This window comes from Camelina sativa, chromosome 3 (genome assembly GCF_030686135.1).
Source record: "Camelina sativa cultivar CO46 ecotype springtype chromosome 3, ASM3068613v1".
Classification (NCBI taxonomy): Eukaryota; Viridiplantae; Streptophyta; class Magnoliopsida; order Brassicales; family Brassicaceae; genus Camelina; species Camelina sativa.
The window spans coordinates 15,570,620-15,590,489 of record NC_141882.1 but is presented as its reverse complement, the minus strand read 5'-3'; the positions used below and the strand labels follow the sequence as shown (position 1 = coordinate 15,590,489).

General features: G+C 37.4%; 3 protein-coding genes across 3 annotated transcripts; 1 reads left to right on the top strand and 2 right to left on the bottom strand.

The window, feature by feature from the left end:
* Positions 1–2,698: 2,698 nt before the first annotated feature.
* Positions 2,699–4,179, bottom strand: LOC104777370 (uncharacterized). Its single transcript, XM_010501606.2, has one exon. It carries the CDS (start codon positions 4,139–4,141, stop codon positions 2,774–2,776), a length of 1,368 nt encoding a protein of 455 aa, XP_010499908.1. The 5' UTR covers positions 4,142–4,179; the 3' UTR covers positions 2,699–2,773.
* Positions 4,180–14,781: 10,602 nt separating this feature from the next.
* Positions 14,782–16,348, bottom strand: LOC104777369 (uncharacterized). Its single transcript, XM_010501605.2, has one exon. The coding sequence runs from the start codon at positions 16,316–16,318 to the stop codon at positions 14,882–14,884; it is 1,437 nt and encodes a 478-aa protein (XP_010499907.1). The 5' UTR covers positions 16,319–16,348; the 3' UTR covers positions 14,782–14,881.
* Positions 16,349–16,839: 491 nt separating this feature from the next.
* On the top strand, positions 16,840–18,203 carry LOC147946981 (uncharacterized). Its single transcript, XM_087507318.1, has 3 exons — positions 16,840–17,233; positions 17,333–18,136; positions 18,196–18,203. Exons 1-3 carry the CDS (start codon positions 16,840–16,842, stop codon positions 18,201–18,203), a joined length of 1,206 nt encoding a protein of 401 aa, XP_087363444.1.
* Positions 18,204–19,870: the final 1,667 nt, after the last annotated feature.

Here is a 19,870-nt window from a genome sequence, read left to right as displayed (position 1 = left end):
ACTAACTACTAACTTAGTTTTGGTCTTTATTGTGTCAAAACCGATTTTTGTTTTTATTGAGTCAAATTTTTCAAAATTATTTTGGGGACTATGATTTTTCTTTTTAGGTGTATTGTCTTGGTTGATTAATGCTGCAGATTGAATCCACTATTCCGACTAATGAAAAATTCAATGGCTGACCAGTGAACCAGAGACATCCAAATTTCCAATGGAATTCATAAAAGCCTGAGGTAACTTCTGCACTTTTCTTTTATCTCATCAAGGAGATTGATGTTCATAGAGCTTGACTCCTTCTTCATACTTGACAAGTAAGATCTTCAAAAGAAATTGGTACTCCTCTCCCTTATTTAAATTTAAATTATTTTTCCTGAGAGCTTTGTTTAGAAAAAAAAAAAAAGAGAGAATAAAAGATGAGATGATTTTGATCAGTTTAGAGAGGGAGGTTAATTACCAGTGACCTCATTATTCTACTCTGGAGTCAAATGATCACACAAAGTCTGGAAGCGAGGGGTAGGTAAATTACCAATGACCCCATTATTCGCCTACAACTTTGAGAAAAAAAGAATAGTAAAAAAAAATAGCAAAGCAAAGCTCAAAGGAGGATAAAAATAAAATAAGTCTGGGGGAGAGGAAGACTACCACATGTTGTAAAAAGATATATCTTGCTTGTTATGGTATAGTACGGGAATGAGTCTAGAAGGTTCTTGACATTGATCAAATTGATGAGACCCACCGATGAAGGCTTAATGGAGGAAGTAGTGAAATTTGGTTTGAATTTGGGATGCTATGAATGTCAACGGAGAAGTACATGGTGGTTCGATTTGGATTTGTCTGCTAAGCATATGGATTATGGTTTGAATGATCTTGGCATTACCTTAGAGAGAAAATGAGTTTCTGTGTTTTCAAACCTCTTTCACAGGTCTAAGTTTCTGTTTTGCTTGAGGGCAAGCAAAGGCTAAGTCTGGGGGAGTTGATATATTATGGTTTTTATGGTTTTTAACCATGATATTAAGAGTCTTTTATAGTATTTTTATTTGTTTTGTATGATGTTTTAGAGTCTTAACAGGTTTTCTAGGATTTTGGCATGAAATGAGCAAAATAGAGCAATTAGAAGGGATTTTGGAGCAATTCAGATAAGGAAGAAAACTTGGAGCCGAGGAAGGATGAGAGTGTCGATCGACACGGCCTTAGCATCGATCGACACCGTGTTTTGTCTACGAGAGAAGAAATTGGAAGTTTTACAATTTTACCCAAAGTTTTCCTAAATTGCAACACAAGTCCCTAACGTGTTTTAGGACATATATATAGTGTTTTTGAGTTTTCTAAACCCTGAAGTTATTTTCTAAACCCTAGGCTTAATCTTTTGATTTCCTGATTTCACAACACCTTGATTTAATATTTTGCATTGTCTTCTTTTGTTTTTAATACAATTTAATCTTTTTAGCGTAATATCATAAACTCTATAATTTATTGTGTTTGATTGTGAGTCTAAGTACTACATTGATCTCTTATTTGAAAGAGTAGCTCTAGGGTTAATTTGAGCCTATCAGTTACCGGAGTCTTGAGGAGGTTGTCCTGTTGATCATGTGGAAATAAGTAATTTAAGAGTTCAATTATATACTTAACGCTAACAGTTAAAAAAATTATCTTTAATGTTAAACTAGCTACTAGGATTCGTTTGGGTTTGAGGTAGCAACAAAAAACTTCTCAATGACCAATTCTCATTTATATTCCATTCAAAGGGAAACCAAAGTCTCTGTAAATATCTTTCCTGCGAATTCGTATCTTAGCTACTCTTAAAGATCCTTTCGATTTTTTTCTTTTTCCACAAGAACCTCTTTCCCCTATAGCATTTGTCTAATTACAATGTTCCTTAATTTGGTGTCAAGCTCCTTTCAATGATGAACATGATGGACATACCCTGATAAAATTGGTAACATCAATAGTGGAATGATTTAATAAGCACCACTGAGGAGGTTAAAGAGTTTCGATCAAGTGATGGTTGTAAATGCTGGCTGAGAGTACACTTCTTAAACTCGAGAATAACCAATCATCTGATTGTGATTAAGCAAGAATTTTCTAGTCTTGGAATTAACTCGACAAAGACAGAGAATATGAAAACACAAGCTTTTGCCTCCAAAAATATTTTAGATAAATTCAAAGGAACAAATACAAGTACCTTTTATAGAATGATGTATATTTGCTTCCTCTTTGGTTTTTTTTTCTTCTTCTTCTTCTTCTTGCTTGTTTGATGGATATTTCCGAACAAATTATTTTTGGGCTTTCTAAAAAAGAATACGAAATCGAGACTTTGAAAAGAAACAATAGTTCTTGACTTGGTTGTTGTTTTTGTTATAGTCAATGAATATATATTTGGTGGTTAGTGTGAGAAGTTAATTAGTGATCATCATATGTAACTCATAGTTTTGCTCGCTTTACGAAATTTATGATTATTTCCAAACAGATTATGTAGACAAACAGGATGCTGATCACATATATACCTATCTCACGCCGATGTTATCGTAGTCTGAGAGAAACTTTATCACATGATCCAACGGCTATATCTCAATCCTCCACGGTGCTTTTTGAGTAAGAAAATAAAACGAGCGTTTTTTTTTTTTTTTAATATAATGAACAAAGGGTTAAAATACTAATTTTACTAACGCGTTTTCTTTATTATTGTGATGGACCCTCTTCGTTTCTTAAAGTATAATTTATTTTGCTCAGTACAGATCTTATTTGTGGCTACAAATATGTAGTTTCATGCTGCTAATTAAGCTTTACATGGAGAAAGTGGTGAGCCGCAAAGACAATCGTTACCTTTGAACGCGCTCGCGGGAAACTTTGTCACTGGAAGATTTCCGCAAAGATGATTTTGACTCACGTTGAATGTCTGTAACCCAACCACGGTGGCTGGCACCTTCCCAAATACCAAATTCCTTGATATATCCAACATTCTCAATGACTCCCCAAATTTTAGCTTCCCCATGTCGAATTGGAGTTTGTTGCCTGACGCCTGAAAGTCGGCCAGATCTATTGCTTGGTTTAGGAACCATGTTGGACTCCCAGTGATCTCGTTTTCTGACAGATCGATGTAAAAGTAAAATTGTGGTCTCGATGGCTTCCAGTCGTCCAACCTCATCTTGATCCCGCATTTTACAAGTTTTAACCCGTAGATAGACTGCGACGAGGTCACCCATTCCGGTATTGTTGTTAAGTGGAAATGGTTGTTTGACAGATCAAGATAGAAGATGCCTTTAACGATCTTCATTGTAGGAAATGGACCGCTTAGAAGATTGTGTGAGAGATCAATATGATTAAGTTTTTTCATATTAGCAAAACTCTTTGGTACAACACCGGAGTACTGATTCTTGGAGAGAACCAATTGTGAAAGCACCTTAAGTCTCGATAAAAAGCTGGGGATCGTCCCCGAGAGAATGTTCTGGCTTACGTCAAGGAGCTCAAGGGTTGATGAAAGCAATGCCAATGACGGAGGAAGATTTCCTGACAATCGGTTCCGAGAGAGATCAAGAGATACAAGCTTCGTCATAGATTTGAAAACATCTGGGATGGTGCCGGAGATGCGGTTTCCGCTGAGTCTGAGCAACGTTAAACTAGTCAGGTTAGATATGGAAGTCGGGATCGGACCAGTGAACTGGCTTTTCTCCAGAGTTAACTCTATCAACTGTCTTAGCGCACCGATGTTAGCCGGAAGGGGACCAGAGAGACGAGTATTTGTGAAGTCAACGTACTTTAGATTTGGTAATTTGAAAAGAAATTGAGGAAATGATCCAGTGACATTTATAAGATAGTTGAAGTAAACTCCCTCGAGGTGTTGAAGTTTGGCCAGGGAAGGCGAGATTGTGCCAGAGATGACGCTTTGGCCAAGAATGCCAAATCCATTGATTTCCAGTTTGGTGACGCGGTCACCGGTGTTGCAAATGACACCCATCCAGTAGCAACATTTAGTACCTTTTTTCCACTGCCTTAGAATGCCCAGACGATCTCGAGTTATACCTGATTTGAAAGCTAAAAGACCCGCCTCATCGTCAGGATGACACGTGGCAGCTCCGGTGGGGTTTAGACACTGAAGAAACAGAACTGCGGCAAAGATAGATAGAGTGAAGGATCGAGTGTTCATGGTGGTGTTGTGTGGTGCAATTGAGAGACGCAATAGGTATTAATAGTAATAGAGTGAGTGTGGTGACTCTCGAGATCTTATTTCATTTTTTTTCTTTACATTTTTTAATTCTTGTAACGCGTTTCTTTTTGTCTAGTCAAATAATCTTTAAACAAAATAAGTTGACGATTTTTGACCGATCCATGTGCATGTATCCATAATAAGTGGCGATAAGCATGGTCGATTTTTTCATTCCCCCAACAGACTTCAAAAACACGGCAGAGCGTACTGTTTATGTATTATACAGAAATGACTTGATGACCACATGTAACAGACTTGGTAAGTGATCCCTGAACATGAATTGACATTGGTAAGCGTTGCTGTATTTTTTAAAGAAGTTTTTACTGAAATGTCTTGATAACGATATTTTACGGACTTGGTAAGTGATCCGAGTACCTGAAGTGACATTGGTAAGCGCTCCTGTATATTTTAATCCACTATCCACCGTTGCTCAATAATTCTTTAAGCTATTACCTGCTATTTTTGTTTATTATGTATTGGTTTAATAATGCAAGGTAGTTGCGTACGTAGAACACAAGTAAATAAAGATTCGAGATGTGGTTGTTACCATAGAGCGGGCGCTTATTTCCACGAGGCTACAAGCTGAGGGAGAAGACTCGGCCCATAATTCATTTTTAGATTATTTTTGTTGTTATGTTGTGATATATAGGAAACAATTTTTTTATTTTACATATAATAATATTAAATTTTTATGGATTATTAATTATTATTAAAGATATAAAACTATAAATTTAAGTGTTTTATAGAATTAACTAGATAAGGATCCGTCCGATGTGCGGGTTTAAAGTTTTATAAATAACTAAATTTATAAGTTTTATTTTTCCTATAATATACTGATTTATATTTATTAACAAATATTTTTATGTATATTACCATTAAAAGCGTATTATACGTCTTTTTACTTTCAGTTTTGCATAGTTTTTTTAGTTACTAAAATTATTGGCTCAAAAAATATTTCAAATAAAAATATATATTACATAGTATACTAATCAATGATGTAACATCACAATAGTGTATGACTAACCGTAGAGAGAACTTCGGCTCCGCCCTCCTCCCTTATAGAGAGAACCTTGCGTCCAACCTCCTCAACCATGGAGAGAACTGATGCAGGGTGTTAAGGCGGTGCCGACTAAGATGAAGATTTCTTTTTTTCTTTATTCTGCAGTTTTCTATTTTTAACATTACAAATTGGTATTTTTCATTTAATCTTAGCTATAGCATAATGGGAACTTTACAATTCTTAGAAAGGTTAGATATTTGATTATTCTCTATATAAGAGAATCGGTTCTTTGAATGTAAAACAACTTTCTTTGATTTAATAAAAACAGAGCTTTAAAACTCTTTCTCTCTTGTCTTCGGCTAGAACAGAGGTTCTCAACGAGTTCAAGAACCCTTATTCGTTTGGGTATTCACAGACTAAACAATCGAATTTTCTTAACTATCCTTGCGCTAATCCAGTTGGTATCAGATTCCAGCACTTTGATTCCTCAATCAAGGTTCGGTCCTGTGTGTGTTCTTCCTTCGACGATGGCTCCCCGCAAACCCACGATTGAAGACCACCAAGCTGAGTTCTGTGAAACCTTAGAGAACTTCACGAACAATTTGCACGATGCTCTTCAACACGCCATCGAAGCTGCGTTGATGATGGTGTTGCAGAATCAACCAAGGGTTCGTCGTGAGAGACAAGCGGAAGTTGACGAGGACGACGTTGATCTTCATGAAAACCTCTTTGCTGTTCCGGTACGACAAGATGAACAGCGTCAGCTCCGTCATCGCAACAACAACGACAACATCGTTGTCCACAACAACCATGGGTCTCATAGATGGGATTCTGGTTTTAAGTTGGATATTCCAGAATTTTTTGGCACGACCAAAGCTGAAGAATTTATCGATTGGGTCAACATTGTGGAAGAGGTGTTGGAATTTAAGAAGGTTCCTGATGGTGATCGAGTCTCGCTGGTCGCAACAAGGTTCAAAGGTCGGGCCATGGCTTGGTGGACTCAGCTCAAAGAATCTCGTCGCAATTCCAGCAAATCAAAAATTGATTCTTGGGAGAAGATGAAGAAACATATGTGTCGTAGCTTTCTCCCTTATAACTATGAGCGGACATTATATACGAAGCTTCAAAATTTGCGTCAAGGCTCGCGAACAGTGGATGAATATGCCTCTGATTTTTTTGAGATGGTTGCTCGTACGACACTGGTCGAGACAGAGGAGAAGCTTGTCTCTCGTTTTCTTGGTGGACTGCGGACTCAACTCCAAATTCCTTTGCAACAGTTCAATCCCACTTCTGTTTCTGAAGCACATCAAAGAGTGTTGGGCATGGAGCTTCAATACAAGTCTCATTGGACGTCTTCATCGTCTCGGACTCGCTTATTTCCCCAAGCTGCGACTGACACCGTTGTTGCTTCCAACACCGACCCTTCTTCATCGTCGCGTTCTACGTTACCAAAGCCAACCGTTCCGTTAGATTCAATTGCTGCATCTCGCCAACCACGAACAGGTGCTTTGCGCTGTTATAGTTGTGGTGAATCTGGTCATCGACAGACTGCTTGTCCCAACCAAAATCGATGAGGTTTGCTAGCCCATGATACAGAAGTTGTTGATGAGCCTCGGTTTGATGATTCTGGTTTCGAGTCTCAAGATCAGATGGAGGAATTAATTTATGGTGATACATGTATTAGTTTGGTTCTCCGTCGCAATTGTTTGCTACCAGAAGCTCCGAATGAATCATGGTTAAGGTCTGCGTTATTTCGTTCTACCTGCACTATTAATGGGAAAATTTGCAAGCTGATTATCGACTCTGGGAGCTGCACTAATGTTATTTCTCGTGAAGCAGTTCGTAAATTGGGGCTTAAAACCAAACCACATAATTCTCCTTTCAAGCTTGTATGGTTAAACAATGGCAATGAAATGAACGTCTCGCGTCAAGCTTTGGTGACATTCTCTATCGGTTCTTACAAGGATGAGGTTGTTTGTGCTATATTGCCAATGGATGCTTGTCATATTTTACTAGGACGTCCTTGGCAGTTTGATCGTGATGTTCACCATAAAGGACGAACAATCTTATAGTTTCTCTTTTGGCGATCGCACTGTTACTTTGCTCCCTTCTAAAGAAGATATTGAGTCTGCACTTCCTTCTTGTGTGGCTGAGGATGCTATCACCACATCTAAAGGGTTGACATCCTTGTTGCTTGTTCCTAAAGCAACTTTTGAGTCGCAGTTATCCTAGACAGATACTGTGTGGGCTTTGGTGACAACTCCGACAACTAGCATGCAATCTTCTGAACCTTCTTTGCCCTTCCAAGGTTTGCTACAAGAATTCGATGATGCTTTTCCCACTGATTTGCCTCGTGATTTACCACCATTACATGACATCCAACATCGTATCGACTTCGTTCCGAATGCTGTACTCCCTAACCGACCCCATTACCGTATGAGTCCATTAGAACATGAGGAGTTGCGTCGTCAAGTGGAAGATCTTTTGGCTAAAGGGTATGTTCGTGAGAGTTTAAGTCCAACTGCGGTTCCAACTTTGCCTATTCCAAAGAAAGACGGTTCATGGAGAATGTGTGTTGATAGCCGCACAATTAACAAAATCACAGTGCGTTATCGATTTCCAATTCCTCGCCTTGACGACTTACTTGATCAGATTGGACACACTTCTATTTTTTCCAAGTTGGATTTAAAGAGTGGTTATCATCAAATTCGGATACATCCTGGTGACGAATGGAAGACGGCTTTTAAAACTCGAGAGGGTCTTTTTGAATGGATGGTTATGCCGTTTGGTCTCTCCAATGCTCCTAGTACGTTTATGCGCGTGATGAATCAAGCCTTACGTCCCTTCATTGGTAAATTTGTTGTTGTCTATTTTGATGACATTTTGATTTTTAGCAATGATTTGGCCAGCCATTTATTACATCTAGCGGAGGTTCTTGGTGTTTTGCGGCGTGAAAAGTTTTTTGCTGCTCAACATAAATGAGTTTTTGGAGCACCGCAGGTTATGTTTTTAGGCTATCTTATCTCAGCCAAGGGATTAGAGATGGATCCAAGCAAAGTTGCGGCAATACGTTTGTGGCCTACACCAACAACTCTAAATGATGTTCGAAGTTTCCATGATTTAGCATCGTTTTGTCGTCGCTTTGTTCATCACTTTAGTAATATTACAGCCCCGCTCACGGATTATCTAAAGGGTTCTACTTTTGTGTGGTCTGCTGAAGCAAATATGGCTTTTGAACTCATAAAAGAAAAGTTGACTTCAGCTTCAATATTGGCTTTACCGGATTTTTCTGTTGTCTTCGAGCTGCATTGTGATGCATGTAAATTTGGCATTGGCGCTGTTTTGAGTCAGCACGGACGTCCTATTGCATTCTTTAGCGAGAAGATAGCTGGTTCTCGAGCTCGTTATAGAACTTATGATGTTGAGTTCTATGCTATTGTTCAAGCCATTAAGCATTGGCACCATTATCTTTTTCATCAAGAATTTATTCTCTACACAGACCATGATGCGTTAAAACATTTGGGTAGTCAAGACAAGATTTCGGCACGTCATGCCTCCTGGATTGCCTTTTTACATCAGTTCATGTTTGTCATTAAGCACCAGTCGGGCCGTATGAACAAAGTAGCTGATGCTTTGAGTCGTCGAAGTCATTTTCTAGCGACTTTGCAGGTTTCTGTTCCCGGGTTTGCTGTGTTGTGTGATTTATATCCTAGTGACCCTTATTTTGGCAGGGTTTGGGCAGATTTACAAGCCGGGATTCGTTCAGAATTTGTTTTGCAAGATGGTTTCATATTTCGTGATCGTCGCTTGTGTGTGTCCGAGTGTAGTTTACGACTACAACTCATTCGTGAACTTCATGAAGAGGGTCATGTTGGGCGGGACCGAACTCTACACTTGTTAACGGAGTCATATTTTTGGCCCACTTTACGTCGGGATGTCGCCCGTTTTGTCGAACGATGTGTGGTTTGTCAACCTTCTAAGGGGCATGCATCTAATAACGGTTTATATATGTCGTTGCCAATTCCAACACAACCATGGAGGGATATAAGCATGGATTTTGTGTTAGGACTTCCTCGTACTCAACGTGGCAATGATTCTATCTTTGTCATTGTGGATCGATTCTCTAAAATGGCACACTTTGTTCCTTGTAAGAAGACGACAGATGATGTTCAAGTGGCTACATAATTTTTCCGAGATTTTTATCGTCTTCATGGTTTGCCATTGTCGATCGTGTCTGATAGAGATTCACGGTTCTTGAGTCACTTTTGGCGTTCCCTTTGGCGTTTGTTGGGTACAAGTCGGGACATGAGCTCCGCTTATCATCTGCAAACAGATGGTCAGACAGAAGTTACAAATCGTTCCTTGGGAGATATGCTTTGCTGTTTGGTTGGTACCAACATTAAGTCGTGGGATACAGTGTTGTGTAAAGCTGAGTTTGCTCACAATCATGCAGTTAATCGAAGTACTCATTTTAGCCCATTTCGTGTTGTTTATGGCATCATTCCTCGAGGACCTCCTGATCTTGGGGTTACTCCAGATGCTACTCGGGATCATGGTCAGGCTAGTGATTTCGTCATAGATTTGTCTTTAATCCATTCACATGTTCATGACAATTTGCAGATTTCTTCGGCCAAATACAAGTCAGATGCTTATCGACATCGGAGAAATGTGCAGTTTCGTGTGGGAGACTTTGTGTGGGCTGTATTAACTCGGGATCGTTTTGCTCCTCGTGAATATAACAAGCTGAAAGCACGGAAGATTGGACCTTTGGAGGTGTTAGAGAAGATCAATGCCAATGCTTATCGCCTTCGTCTCCCTCCTCATGTTCGTTGTTCGGATGTGTTTAATGTCAAACACCTTGTCGCAGATGTTAAACAAGATGAGCTTGAAGATTCAGGACGAATCTTTTCCAACGTCGGGGGACCTGATGCGGGGTGTTAAGGTGGTGCCGACTTATATGAAGATTTCCCTTTTTCTTTATTCTGCAGTTTTCTATTTTTAACATTACAAATTGGTATTTTTCCTTTAATCTGAGCTATAGCATAATGGGAACTTTACAATTCTTAGAAAGGTTAGATATTTGATTATTCTCTATATAAGAGAATCGGTTCTTTGAATGTAAAACAACTTTCTTTGATTTAATAAAAACAGAGCTTTAAAACTCTTTCTCTCTTGTCTTCGGCTAGAACAGAGGTTCTCAACGAGTTCAAGAACGCTTATTCGTTTGGGTATTCACAGACTAAACAATCGAATTTGCTTTACTATCCCTGCGCTACTCCAAGAACCTTGGCTCCACCTTCCTCCCTTGGAGAGATAACCTTGCGTCCAACCTCCTCCACCTTCCTTTCTTGGGAAGATAACCCTGCGTCCAACCTCATTTACCATAAAGAGAACCTCGGTTCTGCCCTCTTCATGTGTTGAGAGAACATGTTCACGTCTTTTAGCTATCTCAAAATGGCTTGTTCCGACAACCAATGAAACTAAAGACCATTTTCTAACGTCATAAAATCTTTTGATAGTAACTAATGTTAAATTTTCTAATGTATTTGTGGAAGTGTCTTTGACACACCATGATGTAGCATTTGTTTCTGGAACGCCCGACTGCCACCTTACTTAGTGAGCCCCATGTCCACTCCCAATCCATGGGCCCACCTTCCTCAGTGGGCCTCACGTCTACTTCTGGCCCAGTCATATTCGATGGCCCCTTTATTACGTCCGAGAGGCTTTAAATACTTATCGCTATAAATCACCATATGATCTTTTCCTATAATTTGTCCTCACTTACAAACTTTCGACAATCACTTCCTGAAAGGTTACCCATCCTGAAGCTACTCCAGTTCAAGCACGCTTAACTCTAAAGTTCTTTCAGGACCCTTGATCAAAAAGATATGTAAATAATGTTATAATTTCAAATTTTATGATATATATATATATATATTCTCCTTATAATTATTTAAAATAAACTTAAAATTTTTGCAATTTTTTTTATAATTATCTTTTTTACATTATTATTCTTGTTTAAAACAAAAAAAAAATCTTGTAATCTCAACTCCTATTAAATATTAACTTTTACATATGTCAAAGTCTCATATTGATATCAACTTGACACATGTCAAAATATTGTTAATGGCTAACTTTGAAAACTCAACTTTATATAATAAGATCTCTAATGTAATAACTCCATCTTAGGTTTTAAATAACAAAATTGTTGTACGAATTCTAATTTTTGAGGTTTAAATTGGAATTGGTTGTAATACTCATTTTTCAAGTGGAAGTAATATTTTTAGTTACCAATGAATAATTATAAAATATCAAAAATCACAGTTTTCTATTGACTATTTATGTATCATCACATAATTCTGTTAATTATTACTCCATCTTATTCATAAAGAATATCATTTTAGGATTTTATTTTTATTTCACAAAGAGTGTCATTCTATATTTCTAATATTTCTAATGTATATTTTACATTAAATTTCCTAATTTTACTTTTAATCTAGAACTAAATTAACTTATTAACAATTTATTAAATAAAGAAATATTAAATATGCATATTTAAATATATTTTTAATTTGTGTGAACTAAATTAGATACTCTTTGTAAAACAATGAGAGTATGTGATAACATTAAACTAATGACGAATCAGTTACTCTACAAACATATTTTGCTTTTTTGTAATTTTCTTCCTTTTTCTCGGATATCGTATGTCCGTATTTAAAGGGTATTATGGCAGTTCGTCCATCTCTTCGGTCAACTTATCAAGCCTTATCTCTTCCTCCAAGCTTTCTATTGGGCTTTAAGGTAGATCATGGCCAGGGTTCAGTGTGAGCCGAACCCAACATTGACAAAGAGACTTGATGACCACATGTTACAGACTTGGTAAGTGCTCCTGCATATTTCAATCCACAATCCACCGTTGCTCAGTAATTCTTAAAGCTATTATTAAGGTGCGATTTTTATTCAATATATATATTGGTTTAATTTAATAATGCAATGGTTGTTGCGTAGAACACTAGTACAGATTCGAGATGTGGTTGTTACCACCTGTGTATCATGTGGAAATAAGATATTTCAGACACTACTTTTTGTAAGTTAAAGTCGCAGATATGCTATGATCGAATTGTTTCTTACGACTTATTTCCTCAAACAGTTTCTTTCTGAGCTTCTTGTATTTCAGGTTACTACTCCATAAAATGTTTTTTTTTTAATCTGAGAAACATTGAAACCGAAAACCTCTTTAATTTCTTTCAAACGAACAATGTTGAATTTGTGTTTACCGTGTTAAGATGGAGCTAAGATTATAGTCATATTAAGACGAAATCAGAGGCATAGTAAACGGGAGTTAACTTAGATAAGGTTACAAACTATAACTTCATTTTTCCGTCTCAAGAGTCGTCATCTTTTCGATGAAACTCCATAACCGTTTAATATTTTTAGAGAAATTCTTGGATTCACCTCTAGGGGTGAATCACTCTTGTTTACCCCTCTTAGTTAATCAATCAAAATACTAGAATATATCATGTCATATCATACTTATAAAATAAAGCAAAACTATAATAAAAAGACAAAACAAATTAAGTAAACCAATTTTGTAGATTTTTTTATTAAGTAAATTAGGTTCGTTTGAGTTTATAAAGGAGAATGAAAATTTAAATTTTATAATTAAAAAAATATATATGTCGGTTTGGGTTTATAAAAGAATGGTTAGGGTTTATATTTCACAATTAAACGAAATTATATGTCTGTTTGGAATTACAAAAGAATTGTTAGGATTTAGATTTTAAAATTAAACGAAATTATATGTCAGTTTGGGTTTACAAAAAAAAGTGGTTAGGGTTTAGATTTTATAATTAAAAAAATTATATGTTGGTTTGGATTTACAAAAGAGTGTTTAGGGTTTAGGGTTTAGAGTTTAGATTTTACAATTAAAAAAATTATATGTCGGTTTGAGTTTATAAAAGAGTGATTAGGATTTAGATTTTACAATTGAACAAATTTTTGTTCAATTTGGGTTTATAAAATAGTGATTAGGGTTTAAATTACACAATTAAACAAAACTATATGTCGGTTTGGTCTCATAAAAAAGTGATTTGGGTTTAGATGTTATAATTAAAAACTATAATATAACTAGATTTTAACTCGCGGTATACCGCGTGCATACAATTTTTTTTATTTATATTTTATATTTTATTTGTTTGTTAAATATTGGATGTTTTCCAAATAGAGGAATAACTAAATTTCCCGACCGTTTGTGCGGCTCAATGTTTATATTAATTTTTTAACCCATAATTTACTTCATGGTCATTTGTTTGTTATATTTAGTTTGTTTTGTTTAGTGTTTGAGATTCTATTTTGATTTTTAATTATTATAGCAAAGGATTTGGGATCTAAATACATAGTAAGTCATTTATACGCTATGATTAAGTCACATTTTTCCTAATGATTTGATTATTTTACACAATCTTAGTTAAATCAACTTAAGTTTTATATATCAAATATTCTAATATTAATAGTGTTGACAAATAATAAAATCAGGATTTAACCCGTATTAGCACAAATTTAATGATATTTTATTAATTCCAACATCTCCTCTTTATAACCCATCTACTGTATAAACTATTTTTTTCTCAAAACTATATAAACCATATTATATAGTATTTTAAAAAATTTTAATTTTATATATTCATAATATTTTAAATTTTCATTAAGTTTATTGATTTTAATTATAATATTTAAATAAATGTGAATCGAAGTTCTTTTTACATTAAGAATCAAAGTTCACAGGTTTTGTAAAACGAAATAGTAATCAAATTGTCGTTTTCTTTGTTTTCAAAGGATTCAGAGATATAATATCTTCAATACACAATAGAAAGTGTGGTTAAAATATATCATAGCTTCAGTTTCCATATTGATTCTGCTGTATTTTTTTAGTTGGAATGATATGTAAAATATTTAGGAAACAAAATCTGAAATAATGTTATTTTTGAAAAAAAATTAGGGACTAACTTTGTAAATAAATACAAATAAAAGGGTAGAACCCAAAATATACTTCAAAAATGTATATATACATGATTAGAATTAATAATTTTAAAATTAATTGATATACAGAATTTGTTTCCTTAATTAAGAATTTATTTCCTTAATTAAGAAGGGTGAATAAGAGAGGTTCACCCCAAGAATTTTCCATATTTTTATTCTTTTTTTCTCCCTAAATTAAATTTTCAAGATTTCATATTCACTAGTTAATATGGAATCTTAAACTCCTAAAAATAAAAGCGCTAAACTCCAACAAAAGTTTTTAAATGAGATCCATTAAAAATCATTTTTATATTTTGTGGTATTTTAACTAAAAAGTCTGTAGTGATAATTTTGAAAATAAAGGCGAGTGATAATATTTCTAAATTAATAACTTTTTAGTGGTCTCATAGGATATTACTTACTAAAATTTCATTTACTTCCTCATTTTTAACCAACAATTATCATGTGTATGAAAAAAATGCAGAAATGTCGAAAACTTACTATTTTCACTTTTACATATCGTTTTAATTGAGTTTTTTCATATCTAAAAAAAATGCAGAAATGTTGAAAACTTACTATTTATTATCATTACAAGTTTACAACTCTTAGGTAGAACTTCATGTCAAAGTAAATCCAAATTGAAAATTGTATTTTTCTTGTCGCTAAGCTTTACAAGGAGAAAGTGGAGAGCCACAAAGACAATCATTACCAGCAAAGGCGCTAGCCGGAAACTTTGTCGCGGGAAGTTCTCCGCAAAGATGGTTTTGACTTATGTTTAGTCTTTGCAGACCAGCCACCGTAGCAGGCACCTTCCCATATACCAAGTTCCTTGATAGATCAAGGGTTTTTAGCGTCCTCGGAAACGTCAAATTCCCCATATCGAATCTGAGTTTGTTTCCAGCCACCCGCAACTCCAGGAGGTACTCTGTCTGGTTCAAGAACCTTTCTAGACTCCCTGAGATCTCATTTTTCGACAGATCAATGTAATGAAAGTACAAGGGTTCCGCCGGCTTCCAATCGTCTAAACTCATCTTGATCCCGCATTTTGCTAGTTTCAACAAGAAGATGCTTGGCAAAGAAGTCACCCATTTTGGAATTGTTTCTAGTTGAAAAAGGTTGTACGAGAGATCAAGATATTCGATGGTATTAATAATCAAGTCAGGGAACTGATCAGTTAGAAGATTGTGGGAGAGATCAAGATTGTTAAGATTGGTCAGATTGACAAAACCTTCCGGCACAACACCCGAGAACCGGTTCTTGGAGAGATTCAATTTTTCGAGCCTATTGAATCTCGATATATAGCTCGGGATCGTCCCCGAGAGATTGTTCTGGCTCAGATCAAGGGCGAGGAGTGTTGGTGCCACTGACACAATGGACGGAGGAAGCTCCCCGGAGAATCCGTTTCGGGAGAGATCGAGAAATTTGAGCAACGTCATGGATTCAAAAATATCTGGAATGGTTCCAGAGAGGCGGTTGCCACCAAGATTCAGATTCTGCAAGAGCTTGAGATTAGAAATCTCAAAGCGTATAGTCCCGGTTAGGAGATTACCGCCCAAAAAGAGGTAAGATAAACGAGTCAGATTTGATATTGAACTCGGGATCGAACCGGTGAACTTATTTCCATTAAGAAAGATTTCTTCCAACGTGTTTAACACGCCGATGTTGGCCGGAAGTGGACCAGAGAGACGGTTATTTTGGATGTCAACGTACCTTAGCTTTGGTAATTGGAGAAGGAACTTTGGAAAAGGTCCAGTGATGTTCCCATGATCTCCTAAGCTAATCACGTTGAGGTGTTTGAGTTTGGCCAACGAGGGAGAGAGAGTGCCAGAGAGGGAACGTTCGGGCTTTTTGAGAAATCCGACTAGTTCGAGTATGGTGACGCGGTCGCTGTTGAGGCAAATGACACCCTTCCAGGAGCAGCAAGAAGTACCTTTCTTCCAAGAGCTGAGCATGCCCGAAGGATCTTGAGTTATACCTGACTTGAAAGCTAAAAGACCCGCCTCGTCATCAGGATGACATGTGGCAGCTCCGGTGGAACTTAAACACTGTAGGAAAATAATGATGGGAAATATGAAGAGAGTGACTGAGAAAGAGTTCATGGTAATGTTGTGCGGTGGGATTGATAGATGCTAATTGGTTGGTACTTGGTAGCGATTTATCTATAGAGGGAGAGAGACGACTTGAGAGCTACGCAGTCAAAGTCAACAATTTGGACCAATCCATTTGCATGTGGCAGCAATAAGTGATAGACAGATAGATCCTTTATCTAATGCCGCGTAATCTTGCTCTTACAGACAAGGTTCATTTCATGATCCTACAGTTACAGCAATTCATTTAAACGAGTGATTTTGTTGCGTAAGGTGTAGGTAAGTAAAAGAGAAAATGTAGGTAAAGTCGTTAAAACCTATTAGAGTAGAATTATGTTAATATTCATATTGTCCTTTTTGGTCTTTTATGTGTATATCGTAAGTACCTCTCTAGGTTAATTTGTGATGTATATATACAGCTCTAGGAGCCGTCGAGATAAAGATACAGAGAAAGCTTTATATTTGTTATTCTCTCACATGGTATCAGAGCCAGAAGGCTAAATTTTCTTTTTCCGTGATCTAAAAACTCGACCATGGCAACGGAAGGTGCGTCGGGAAAACAGGTGGCCATGGTGGCTGACGACCTAATTTTGAAGCGACGTACGATTCATGCATACGACTTGTCGGCGAGTGATAATCCAGGGATCTTGATATCACAAGTTCTTCTCAACGGTGACAATTTTGAAGATTGGGTTCGTGAACTGCGAACTGCTTTGCGGGCTCGCAAGAAGTTTGGTTTTGTTGATGGATCAATAAAGAAACCAAGAGAAGATTCTGAAGAAAATGAAGACTGGTGGACAATTAATTCGTTATTGGTTTCATGGATTCGTAACACAATTGACCCATCACTCCGCCGTGATATCTCACACTTTGAGATCGCCAAGGAATTGTGGGATGATATTGCAGAACAATATGGGGTTGTTTCTGGTCCACGAATTCAACAATTGAAACATGAATTAGTGACTTGCAAGCAGAAGGGGCTTAGCATTAAGTCATATTATGGTAAATTGAAGAAATTGTGAGAAGATTTGGCAGACTACGACAAGGAGGATCAATGTACGTGTAATGAGTGCACGTGTGACTCCAAAGGTCGTGGTACTCGGAAACGTGAGAAAGACAAGGTGCACCAATTCTTAATGGGACTCGATGAATCAAGTTTGGGGGCTCTTAAGTCCAGTCTGCTCTCTCGTGATCCTTTACCAACTTTGAATCAAGCTTTTTCCATTGTTCAAAGGGATGAGACAGTGAAGCTTGGTACAAAAGAAACTGAGATTAGGCCTGAGATTGTGGGGTTCTCTGTTCAGTCCAGCTCACGAGGACGTGTAGATTACAAAGAGAAAATCTGTAATATTTGTGGGAAGAAGGGACATGGTGAGGAACGTTGCTATGCGCATATCGGTTACCCAGTTTGGTGGAAAGGAACTCGGGTTGACACGGCGGGGGTCTCGAAATCAGATCGTGGGGTATCACCAACACTTCCTCTTGCAAGACCTAAGGCATCTGCTCATGTTATCGGTTTGCAACCATCGGATAAAGAGAATTCTGCCGAGACATCATCTTTGAGTGTAATTCCTGGTGGGTTCACGGATGAGCAATGGAGAATCTTGATGAGTACTTTCCATAAAGGGAAAAAAACAGCCTCTGAAACTCTCTCGGGTAAGACTCTTCTTGTTCCTTGGATATTAGATACTGGTGCCTCGAATCATATGACAGGGTCTCTAGATATTTTAACGGGAGTGACCGATATTGACCCATGTTTGGTGGGTCTTCCGGATGGTAGATACTCTGTAGCTACAAAACGTGGAACTGTGACTCTTGGTCAATACATCAGTTTGTTTCATGTGTTGTTTGTTGAGGGTTTGAATTGCCATCTCGTCTCCATTTCTCAGATGATTAGACAAAAACAAGTGCTTTGCTCACTTTGGTCCTGGTTTTTGTGCAATTCAGGACCGTTCCAGGATGCTGATTGGAGCAGGTGAGGAAAGGGATGGGCTTTACTATTTTCGAAAGGTGAATGCAGTGAACGTGATTGGCTTGCATGCGAGTGTCTCCTTGGATGTGTGGCATCAGCGTTTTGGGCATCCATCCTCTAAAGTTATTTCTTTAATTCCAAATATTGGTGTTAGTAGTACTAAGGAAAATTCTGATTCGGTGTGTGAAGTGTGTTTCCGCTCCAAACAAACCAGAGATTGTTTTTCTACAAGTGATAATAAGACAACAGATATTTTTCAGCTTATTCATTGTGATGTTTGGGGTCCGTATAGAACTCCATCGTCTTCAGGAGCTTGTTATTTTCTTACTATAGTAGATGATTTTTCTCGTGGAGTGTGGCTATTTTTGATGACGGAAAAAAGTGAAACATTTATGCATTTGAAACATTTTATGGCTATGACTAAGCGGCAATTTGACAAAAATATTAAGCGAGTACGTAGCGACAATGGAACTGAGTTTATTTGTATGAAGGGATATTTTCTAGAACATGGGATTATTCATGAGACTTCGTGTGTTGGAACTCCACAACAGAACGGACGAGTAGAACGCAAGCATCGCCATATCTTAAATGTGGCTAGAGCTCTTCGATTTCAAGCTCATCTTCCTATTGGATATTGGGGCGAATGCGTACTTGCTGCTTGTTATCTTATTAATCGAACTCCATCATTGTTGCTTAAAGGAAAAACACCGTATGAAATGCTTTACGGACGCTCTCCACGTTATGATCAGTTAAAGGTTTTTGGGTGTTTATGCTTCACACATAATCAACATCATAATGGTGATAAATTTGCGAGTCGGTCCCGACGTTGTGTTTTTTTGGGATATCCATATGAGAAGAAAGGGTGGCTGGTTTATGATCTTGAGGAAAAAAAATTTCTAGTCTCTCGTGACGTCGTCTTTTATGAAACATCATTTCCTTTTCACGATAACATGACGTTGGAACCGTCACATGATTTGGCTGAGATACCTCCGTTAATTCTAGCTCCTACGTCTACAGACACTGTTGATGTTGTTTCTCCTTTCGCTGCAACGGATGTGTCTCCAGAATTTAATACACCAGATGTGATTCTCGAAACTGAGCCAACACCGGTGGTTCCGAATAATGCTACACCTGCAGCTGTTTGCGTTGAGCCTACGGCGGAACAACTAGTTGTGGTTGATCAACTTGGTTCTACTGTGTGTGATGATAGCCACGGTTTCTCTCCACCTATCGCTCAACATGGTCGTGGTTGTCGAGAAAAAAAACCCTCGGTCTTACTAAAAGATTTTGTTGTTGCCACACCGGGTGGTTCGGGTTCTTCTTCGGTCAATATCGTGTATCCTATTGATGACTATGTTGATTGTCACAGATTTTCACCCTCCCATCGGGCGTTTCTTGCGGCAATTCTCGAGAACATTGAACCAACATCTTTTGCTGAAGCGATAAAAGATGAGAGGTGGCGCAATGCTGTGGAGAAAGAGGTTGTTGCTTTGCAAGACAGCGGTACATGGGACTTAGGAGAGTTGCCTCCTGGGAAGAAGGCTCTAGGATGTAAGTGGGTTTTCACGATTAAATATCACTCTGATGGCTCC

Coding starts and splice junctions, on each gene's coding strand:
- LOC104777369 (XM_010501605.2), bottom strand. CDS start 16,318: ATGAACTCTTTCTCAGTCACTCTCTTCATATTTCCCATCATTATTTTC.
- LOC104777370 (XM_010501606.2), bottom strand. CDS start 4,141: ATGAACACTCGATCCTTCACTCTATCTATCTTTGCCGCAGTTCTGTTT.
- LOC147946981 (XM_087507318.1), top strand. CDS start 16,840: ATGGCAACGGAAGGTGCGTCGGGAAAACAGGTGGCCATGGTGGCTGAC. Junction 17,234..17,332: donor ACAATATGGGGTTGTTTCTG/GTCCACGAATTC, acceptor AATTGTGAGAAG/ATTTGGCAGACTACGACAAG.